Below are 9066 nucleotides of genomic sequence, written 5' to 3'. Positions count from 1 at the left end.
CTCGTCGGTTAAATCCGTTCTTGGTGCTGAGAAAAGACTGTCCTGACCCGTTAGGCTTCCAGCTGATTTGGCCCAGAAGAGTTCAGCAGCATTAAAAAGCTCTTCTTTTCCCCCTGTGCAGGTAACCGAACACTTCTTAAAAGTCTCTCGCAACCAAATCAATTCTGTGAGAGTGGTCATCCCGTACAGTAACTCCTTACGTAACATCTGGGGGGGTTGTTACATGGTTCAAACGCTGCGGTTCAACGAGAGTCCTCAGCATTGTCACAAGGGCTGTACAGTGTGACGCTGGCACTTTTTACCCCAGAAAACCAAGCCCCTGAGCACGCCTTGTAAAGAGAGCTCACCGCTGACATCTAAACGGATTCTTCTCTCACAGGTTATCAAAGCTCGGGTGAAGGCACTTATGGTGCCGAGGTACAAGATCGTTGTGGTGACTCATATTGGGCAGCTGAATGAGCAGAGCCTGCAGATCGGAAGCAGGTGCCTGTGGGATCCTGCGAGTGATACCTTTTTGTCATACGTGTTCAAGAACACCTCACTGTTTGCTCTCGCAAATGTCTACGCTGTCTATTTTGAATGAGGAGGTAGCTGAGTCCAGCAGCAGGAGAACTGAGCATTCAGCCCAACTCTTCCTGTTATGTCCTGGTTTCGCTGGGATGGAGTCGCAGGCTGGCCATGGTGTGCAGCCAGTTAGCAGTTTCCAGTCACCCAGAAGCTTAAACTGGGAGGGGCAAAAGCCAGGGCAGCTGCCCCTGAGCTGGCTGAAGTGTATCCCATCCCAGAAACATCACACTGGTGGTAAAGGGGGAAGTTTGCTGAGGACAGGAGATCCTCTTCCTCCTGCTTCTCCTCTTCCTCCTGCTTCTCCTCTTCCTCTCAAGGGATTCCATCCCTGGAGGGACTTGCTCATCATTCTGCTCCCCAGGGCTGCTTTCCCCTTTACTGTGACCGCTGGACATCCGTGGGGCTGAGTATCCCTTCCTATACTTTATAGTTACATTAATATTAGTCTTGCTGCTTCATTAAACCCCTTTTCATTTCAACCCATGGCTCTCCCCTCCTTTTTCCACTCCCCTTTCTCTGGGGAGGGGTCACCAGGTGACAGAGCAGCTGCTGCCATTTAGCCCTGGTTCCGGGCTGAATGTGGACTGGAAGACTTTTGGTGGTGAATGTTGTATTTATTTTATTTCCCAGAGCCTCCTCTGGGAAGCGATTCTCAGTGACACGTTTTGTGCCTGTTTCTAGCTGCTTGCAGAACCAGGCATCCGTGTAATGCTGTTTTCTCCCTGAATCCGCCCTCGCTATGTGATCCCCACGTAGAAAACACAGGGGTGTTTTTGGAAAGTAAAACAAAATCTTTTTGAAACGACCTTTTAAATGGCATTCATGGGCGGTGGAGCACGTGCCAGGCCCCGGCTGTGTGGCAGACGCTGCGTCCCACTGAGCTGCAGCAGCTGGGTGCTGTGGGTTACCCTGCCTGGGGGATGGAGGAGTCACACTAAACCTTCCCAGGGGTGCCCTGGGTGGGTTCCATGGTGGGAGGGCAGCTGAGACTGCCAGAGTCAGGAGCTTTTTGCCAGCATGGAGCTATCTGTACTTCCTTGGTTTTATTCTGGCACATAAAGTGTGGTTGGTGTCACGATCACTCACAGATGGTTTATGTCATGAGTACTTTTAATATGTGAAAGCCATGACATTGACCCTCCTCCGTGTCGTTTAGCACAGGGAGCTGATCTCTCTCTCGCTGCAGCCGACGCTGCAGCAGGATGTGGTCAGCAGCTTGGCTGCCTCGCGCTTTGTTAGCACGGGTGTTTTGCTGGGGCGCTGCCAGCCCCGCTCCGTCTCGGGCGAGAGGCGGCGTGTTTCTTCGCTGTCCGTCTCCAGCCTCTGCTCTGTGGACGTGGAGGAGTCGGCGTAACCGTTGTTCTCTTGCGAGAGAGGCGGGGGGTTTTCACTCTCTGTCACATGAAAAATTAGAAGCTAAAAATCAGAAGTCGTGGAATCATGAATAGTTTATAATGTTTATCTTTACTAGGAAGACAGAGCAGCCTACAGCCGGGGAGCTGGAAATATTATCCTCTGTGTTTTGGATGTGAAAAACCGAGATGTTCCAAACTGCTGACTTCTCACCAGCGCAGTAAATCCATCCGTGAGGGACATGTGATTAACATGTTAAAAACCCAGCAATTTATGGATTTATCAATATGCACTTCAAGGTGTAAACCCGTGATTTGATGTGCCAGTGGCACTTGACCAGCACGTTAACCCGGTACAGCTCGTGGGGTTCCTGAAATGCAGATGCTCTCCTAAGGCATCGGACACCCCCCAGGTGCACAGCTCCTGGGTGGTCCCGCCTAAACTACGCTTGCGATTCCTGTGTGTTGTAAATACCCTGCTACAGCCAGCCACTGCCTCGCGGGGTTTGTAAAGGTGGAGTAGCGCTCTCGCTTGGTACAGCAGCGGGTTTCTGTTCCTTTAACAGGTTCTTGGGCAGGGTGCTGCTTTTTATGTTTGTTTGAAGCTGCTGCTACAATAGAATTCTCAAAAAAGGCAGGTGCTACTGCAGGGCAAGTGTAGAAAGTCGCTGTTCCTGTCATCTGCCTCATTTATTTTCTTTTCTCTAGTTATTTGAACTGCTCAGAGTACGAATTTCTAGCAGTTCACATAATGGCTGAATTTTCTGTCTCTCTCTGAAAATGTGCCACTAAATATAAATGTACACAACCCCACATGAAGGTACTGGAATTGCAGAGTACGTATTCAACACAAATATTCTGAAGTTGTAGTAAAGTTTCTGGTGGGGAAAGCGGTGGGTCTGGCTGAAAACAACTCACATCATTGACTGCTGCAAAGGTGGTCTCTGACATTTAAGACAGAGGTGTTCAGTGATTGCTTTGGGCTTCGCTGTTGGAAAATCTTGATCTAAATGATTTCATTTAGCAAAATAGCACACTAAGTTAAGCGGAGCAAGCCCAGAGGTGCAGCCTGCTGGGGATTGTCCCAAATATACAGGGGTGATTAGCCTGGAAGTGTTAATTGGTACTTACCAAACAGGTAAGGATAATCAGTCAAATGCCTTTTCCACCGTGAGCCGCCGCAGGTGAAGACGACAGCTCTGACAAAGTCCCTCCCGCAGAGCTTCACGGTGTTCCCTTCACCCCTTCCTTCACCTGCTGCGACCAGGAGAGCCAGCAAGGCCAGCGCCGTGCCCCTCATCCTGCAGCACCCAGCTGCCTGGCTGGCTGGCGGAGGGGTCGCAGGGCCGAGGTGAGGAGCTCCGCTGACATCCCCTCGTTTATACTGGCAGCCTGTCCGCTTCACTGAGTAAGGGCTCCTTCCGAGGATGACTTAATGTTTGCTAAGAACAAGATAATCACCTGTTTCCGGAGGTGTTTTAAGTGCTGTGGGATCTGTGCTGGGATTTCGGTCGGGTGTTAAAGACTTCTTGAGGCTGTGTCACCGCTTTACTGTAGGAATATGGGTACTATAACATGTTTATAGGGTTTGGGCGTAGATCAATAACCTTAATGTGTGTGTTCTGTGAAAAGGAAAGGGTGTTTATTACATGATTTGTAGGTAATGGGTGTCATCTCTGTGCTTCCCACATGGTTCTCCCACCCCAGCCTGCTGCTCGGTTGTTCCTGTTACCACAGTTTGAGCACCATCAGCTCTTTGTTAGTGATCCCAAGCTATGACGGAATTGACTTCTCCCAGCGATGTCCGCAGTCACGTCCCCCTTCTTCACCCCTCCCTTGTTCCCTTGCCAAGCATCCCCTTGTCAAGCTGGCTGCTGTTTCTGACGTAAAGAGGGCGAGGCTCTGAACAAAGCACAGAACAGCTACAGATCAGTGTCCTTGCCATCCGTTTCCTTGTGGTGTGTCTGAAAGGCAGCTGGGTTCCATGAAGCAGCACAGAGCAGTAACGCTGTGCTCTGGGACCAGGGGTTGGCAGATGGCCTAGGAGCGAGCCCTAGAGCAGGCACTGTAAGCTTCTATAAAAAATTCTTGCAATAAAATACCTTGAGGAGAAAATTTGGCCATTATGAGGTCAGAAGTTCCATGTTTAAGAACAAACTACATAAGGAGCTTTGGAGATCTTTAGCATTTCCTAGCACCACAAGGGTTCTCCAGCACCATGATGTTACAGCTGATTACTTTATGCGGGGTGCAGAGTGAATTACGATGTGTCACAGCTCCGTTTTTAGCAGTAACCTCGGTAAGTAAACAGTCCTGACCACCCATGGAAAATACATGGTGCATTTTGTTGAGATGGGTAATAACGGTTAACACACGATTGACTTTAATGAGTGTCTTTCTTTGAAATGCACAAGGATTAATTTTATGTCGGGGGTGAGCTTGAACATTCACTGCAAACTGTGCGGGAGGAAGTGAACCTTAATGCATCACAAATGAGCTTTAACTTCCGTGATGTGTCTAAATGTGGGATGTTTATTGTGGGGCTAATGAGTGAGTCTGAAGGGCCTGTATCTATAAAACTCGCATCTCGCTGCATCAGGCTTTCAAGAGCAACTGTTCCCAATGGCTTTCAGCCCTCCAGCTGCTGGGACTGGGCTGGGGGAGGCGATGGCATCACGGAAAACACAGATCTGGCATCCCGAGCTGCCAGGGTCAGGCCTTCCTCCAGGACCACGCTGTTCCCTCACGCGAGGGGCTTTCGGAAGTGTCGGTGTGGGACAGAGTGAATTCCAGTTTTCATTTGTCCTCACTTGTCAGGGGTCTCTGTGTTTTCCTGGTGTGGAGGAATTTGCAGCTGCAGGAGCACCCGGGGCCACTCGAAGCTCAGCTCGCACCCTCCGCAGTGGCTTGTGGGGTGATGGACAAGGTAGATGTGACAAAAAGTCTGTTAATTTACTGTGTCTGTTCACAGGGAGGATGCAGGCCACATCGGGTGAGGGCTTGGGCTGCATTATGGAGTGGCCTCTGCAGGGGGTGGCTTTAGTGTTTTTGCTTTTTGAGTGACCCAAGGAGAAAAGAAAAAAGGAGGAAAAAAACAAGGAGGGGGAAAAAAAAGCCAGGAGAAAAGACATCACAGGCCTTTTATTACCTTATCCATGTTATAGGGACAGCCATCGGTGTGATAACGCTGTCTGTCTGCTGAGGGGCACTTCCAGGGGAAAGTTTAGATGTTTCTAGCCAATATGGTTTCAAAGAGAAATTTTAAACAATTTGGAAAAAGAATAAACAGTTTGTGTTAGTACTACAGTCTTCTGCTTCCCAGCTGAATGGGGTGTCACTTAGCTACAGTTTGACAGCTACAGCAGGAGCAATTATGTCGTGTAAGGTACCAACCTGCAAAACAAGAGGGAAATAAAGAGCTGTGTGACAGTGTAAGTGCAGTATGAGATGCGCAGCAATCCAAAATTCCTGCTTACACCCCGAGAACAGAACCGCTTGTGCAGTGAGCCCCCAGAAAGCCAGCTGAGGCAGCTGCGTTCCGTCAGCTGCTGCGGCTTTGGAACTCTCTTAACACCACGCATAGCTCTGCCAGCGCTCCTGGAATGCAGCACTGTTTGGATTGCGTTTGTCGCATCGTACTTAGCGGCACACAAACACGAGTCTTGTTGGTAAAGGAAGTTAATCTCAAGATGATGCGTGGATGGAAGCAGTACATCTGCAGTACATCACTGTGATTGCTCCGGTGTTAGTTGTTGTCCGGACCCTGTGGTGCTAAGCCTTGGACCTACCTAAGCGCAGGAAGACCTTGGTGTTACTGGAAAAGGGAGTGGATGCAGTGGTTGATGCTGGAAAGGGGGACTCCCTGTGCTAGTGAGGCTCTGTGACTCAGTGACCCATCATGCCACATGCCCAAAGTCTGGGAAATCAAGCACTGGTATTTTTAGTCCTGTTCTGGTAAAAAAAAAAATTATCCCTACACTCTTAAGCTCCAGAAAACTATCCCTATACTCTTCATTACCTGAAGAACTTCTCTGCTCTGAGGACTTGGGCTGCTCCGTGGTGATTTGTAGGAAGACCCCCACTAATTTTATTTTCTAAGTTTAACACCAAGTGGCCTCGCTTTTAGTTTTTAAGGGAAACATCTGTGGTTTGCGGCAGTTGGCAAATGAGGCTGGCGATTACCAGGATTTCTAAGTGCAGCACTGTCAGTTATGAATTATTAATGTGTAATCCCCTAAGAATGAAGGTTAGGTTAATGTCAGGGCAAAGGGCTCACCGCTTCGCTGGCCCCCACAAAGTGAGACCCAGGAGAGGGCACGTGGTTCCTCTGCTGGCAGCAGGTAAGGGTACTCTCCCAAATGCATTTAGAGGAAGCTCCACCTTCCTGCCCTGGCCTCCAGTGTCCTGCCCAAATCCAGCTGTGGCCAACCTCTGGGTTTACAGTCAAGTGAACGTGGGAACCACTCAGGTTTAGCCTGGCTATGGAATTGTCTGGTTTCCCCTGTGCTGGTGTTAACAGAACCCCCTTCCTGAGGAACTGAGTGCCAGAGGAGCAGGCAGGCGCCGAGGGCAACCGCCACCTCTCCCAGTGAACTGTACCTGAGCGCTGCCGGGCACAGCCAGGTTCTGCAGCTCAAACACGCTGACTTCTCCTTTGCTGTCCCCTACCAGAAGGCAGTCGGTGTTCTTCGCAAAGAGTACAGACGTGAAGGTCACCCTGGGGCTGGCAAAGCGGGAGATGGTGGGGTTCAAGCTGCAACCCAGCAGAGGCAGGAATTAACAATGGGTTAACGGTGCATTTGCCTGAGTGTGCTGTCATGTAAAGTCTGTTCCTGATGCAGCCCTGCGAAACGCTGCGTGTTTTACTTTTCATGTTCTAGGTTAACTCGAAGCCTAAGAAGTGAGGAGGTGGTTTGTTTGGTCTCTACCAGAACAAAAATCCCACCTGCTAGTAACTAAAATATCCTGATGGCCTAAAATCTGCCTTGTCGCCTAGTACGGAGGGTGGTGGAGAATATTTTATGAATGATTTGCTTTCTGCCACCACAGCATTTGGCAGGGTCCTACTCCATTGCAGCTTTGTGTGATCATTAATCGTAATTAGTACAGACCAGCAGCACAAGGCCATAGATGAACTGAGCTGCACATGAGATATGCGCCTACTGTACAGTAGTGGGAGAACACGAGATGTGTCTGAACTTCTCATCTCCATAAAAGTAGCTCAGTTTTGTTTTTTTTTCAACTATGGCTGACAATAACTAAGCAAGCCAGTGGTGTGGAGCTGTCGTGTTCCGATAATGGCACCTGTCAGGAAATAACCTGTGTAGTTATGAAGCGTAGCCTTCATGCCATTACATCTCAGAATCCTCTCTGAGAAAGCTGTTACTTACGTGCTGGCACTGAGATCCCAGATTTCTGTGCTGCTCTCATTCACTGCCGCAAATACGAAGGCGGATTTTGGAGACCACATAATGTCATGAACAAAAGCAGTGGCAGAATGGAAAGTTAAAATGGGCATCTGTGAATCCTGGTGCCATAAAATAATGCTCCAGTCTGCAGAGCAGCTTAGGAACATGTCAGTGCTGAATGGATTCCAAGCGACTTTGTACACAGGACCCTGGGTGTTTGGGAAGAAGCAATAAAGAGCTTGTGTTATTCTAGAGCTACAGGCTCATGGGATGGGTTTTAGTCGTGACTTTTCCTGGGGAGCCCTGACTATCCTCTGAGCTGAGCGACCCAGCATCATGTTACGTGTACCCAGAGGAAATGAGGATGAGACAGAGTGAGCTTAGGAGCAAAGTGTGTTCAACGGGTTCTGTCCCTTCAGCAGCTGTTGGGAGAAGCTGAAGGGGTTAAGCAGAGACTTCAGAAGAGGAGCTGTTACAGTCCTGCTGACTTTCTGTCAGCGGTAAGACTATTTAAACATGGTTTGCAGGACAATCAGATCAGTGATTTCTTAAAACAAAGCCAGAACTAAAGCTCTAAAACAAGGTGATAGTAGAAGTTTCAGTAAATGGCTTAATCCTTATGGTGTAAAAAGTAATCCTGTACGACTGGGAATTCGTTCCTAATATAAGAAAAGAAGTTCAGGTTTCTTTTGTTGCAGGTGATTAGTAAATGTCAGCAAAGGAACTCTTAACATTTATGAACGTGATTGAGCAGTTTCTGCTGCCGTTACGTTTTCTGTGTGTCACTCACCGTGTGGCCTCTGTACGTCTCTAGAAAGTGCTCGTTGCACAAGCAGGAACACCGGTGGATGAGACCCTCTTCTGTTCCAGCAAGATAAATATTAGTATCCTGAAAGAAAGGTGAAGGTACCCTGAGTTGGATTAACCTGTTGATCACTCATCTGAGAGTCTGTAAAGGACTGGATGAAAATTCTGTGATCCACGTTGGGCAAACGCACGAATTCTTCAAACACTCTGTGGACAGAGTTCCCCGCTGGATCAGGAAGACAAGCACAGCCATCCGAGTCCTGGGCTGGCGAGGTGCTGAACATCACACCCTCACAGATTTGACCGGCATGCAGAGGAAAGCGTGTTGGCCTGGGACCTGCCCGAAGCAAATGTGAGGAACGGGCTGGAACGAGAGCTGTTCCCATACAGGGATTACTTTCTCATTATCCTCCATTTTGGGTAGAACTGTTACTAGCTAAGAAGCAATATATTTCAGAACTAAATATGCTTTAAATTCCAGCACCGAGTCCCAGGCGAGTGCATACTGAAGCAGCTCCACCTGCGGATCTCCCCCCTGCTACATATCCCCACCCTGGATAAGCTTTAGCCTGAGCCTACCTTTGGGTGGAAGTCAAAGCACATTCCCGCTGCCTCTCGAGATAACAGAGCTTCACCTGGTAAATTTTTCTTCTCACTTTCTGTTCGCTTTATTTTCATCAGATCTGTGCAAATAGCAAAGAGTTTTTATCAAACAGATGTGTGAGGGTGCCATGAGTAACTCACGCTGCTTTGGAACGCTCACCAGCTCTTAAATGTTTTGTGTATGATAACTGGTGTGAAGAATATCATCTGAAATGAAATGAGGCAATTGCAGTTTGGGGTATTGTCCCTCTGCAGAAAAGCTGCAGGGGAAACGCTTACCAGTGCAGTCTAGCCTGGTCTGTAGGAGCCACTCGGTTATCCGGCCATCG

The 9066-nt window shown here is 48.8% G+C and overlaps 3 protein-coding genes across 3 annotated transcripts in view; 1 reads left to right on the top strand and 2 right to left on the bottom strand.

Moving 5' to 3' along the window:
• TCTEX1D1 (Tctex1 domain containing 1) overlaps positions 1–583 on the top strand; it is a gene marked incomplete at its 5' end in the record, with an annotated part of 1101 nt that extends 518 nt beyond the window's left edge. The window contains one exon of the mRNA XM_010144719.1: positions 380–583. Within this exon, the coding sequence (XP_010143021.1) occupies positions 380–583 (204 nt within the window). The remainder of the gene's footprint in view (positions 1–379) is intronic.
• A 1136-nt stretch (positions 584–1719) lies between these two features.
• Positions 1720–3219, bottom strand: INSL5 (insulin-like 5). Its single transcript, XM_010144718.1, has 2 exons — positions 3051–3219; positions 1720–1961 (listed from the first exon to the last, which is right to left on the bottom strand). The coding sequence occupies exons 1-2, from the start codon at positions 3217–3219 to the stop codon at positions 1720–1722; spliced, it is 411 nt and encodes a 136-aa protein (XP_010143020.1).
• Positions 3220–5261: 2042 nt separating this feature from the next.
• The window catches only part of WDR78 (WD repeat domain 78), a gene marked incomplete at its 5' end in the record, with an annotated part of 13030 nt that continues 9225 nt past the window's right edge, over positions 5262–9066 (bottom strand). Inside the window, 6 exons of the mRNA XM_010144717.1 lie at positions 5262–5312; positions 6519–6672; positions 7310–7536; positions 8118–8216; positions 8714–8817; positions 9017–9066. Coding sequence (XP_010143019.1) covers positions 5262–5312; positions 6519–6672; positions 7310–7536; positions 8118–8216; positions 8714–8817; positions 9017–9066 — 685 coding nt within the window. The remainder of the gene's footprint in view (positions 5313–6518; positions 6673–7309; positions 7537–8117; positions 8217–8713; positions 8818–9016) is intronic.

The sequence above is a fragment of the Buceros rhinoceros genome, unplaced genomic scaffold (assembly GCF_000710305.1).
Source record: "Buceros rhinoceros silvestris isolate BGI_N320 unplaced genomic scaffold, ASM71030v1 scaffold31001, whole genome shotgun sequence".
NCBI lineage: Eukaryota > Metazoa > Chordata > Aves > Bucerotiformes > Bucerotidae > Buceros > Buceros rhinoceros.
The sequence above is the reverse complement of the archived record's forward strand: the minus strand, read 5'-3'. Positions and strand labels throughout refer to the sequence as shown.

What these genes read in the sequence shown, in the direction of transcription:
- INSL5 (XM_010144718.1), bottom strand. Translation starts at nt 3,219, where the DNA reads ATGAGGGGCACGGCGCTGGCCTTGCTGGCTCTCCTGGTCGCAGCAGGT. An exon ending in TGATTATCCTTACCTGTTTG is followed by an intron (nt 1,962 to 3,050) that starts GTAAGTACCAAT and finishes TTCATGTGACAG; the next exon opens with AGAGTGAAAACCCCCCGCCT.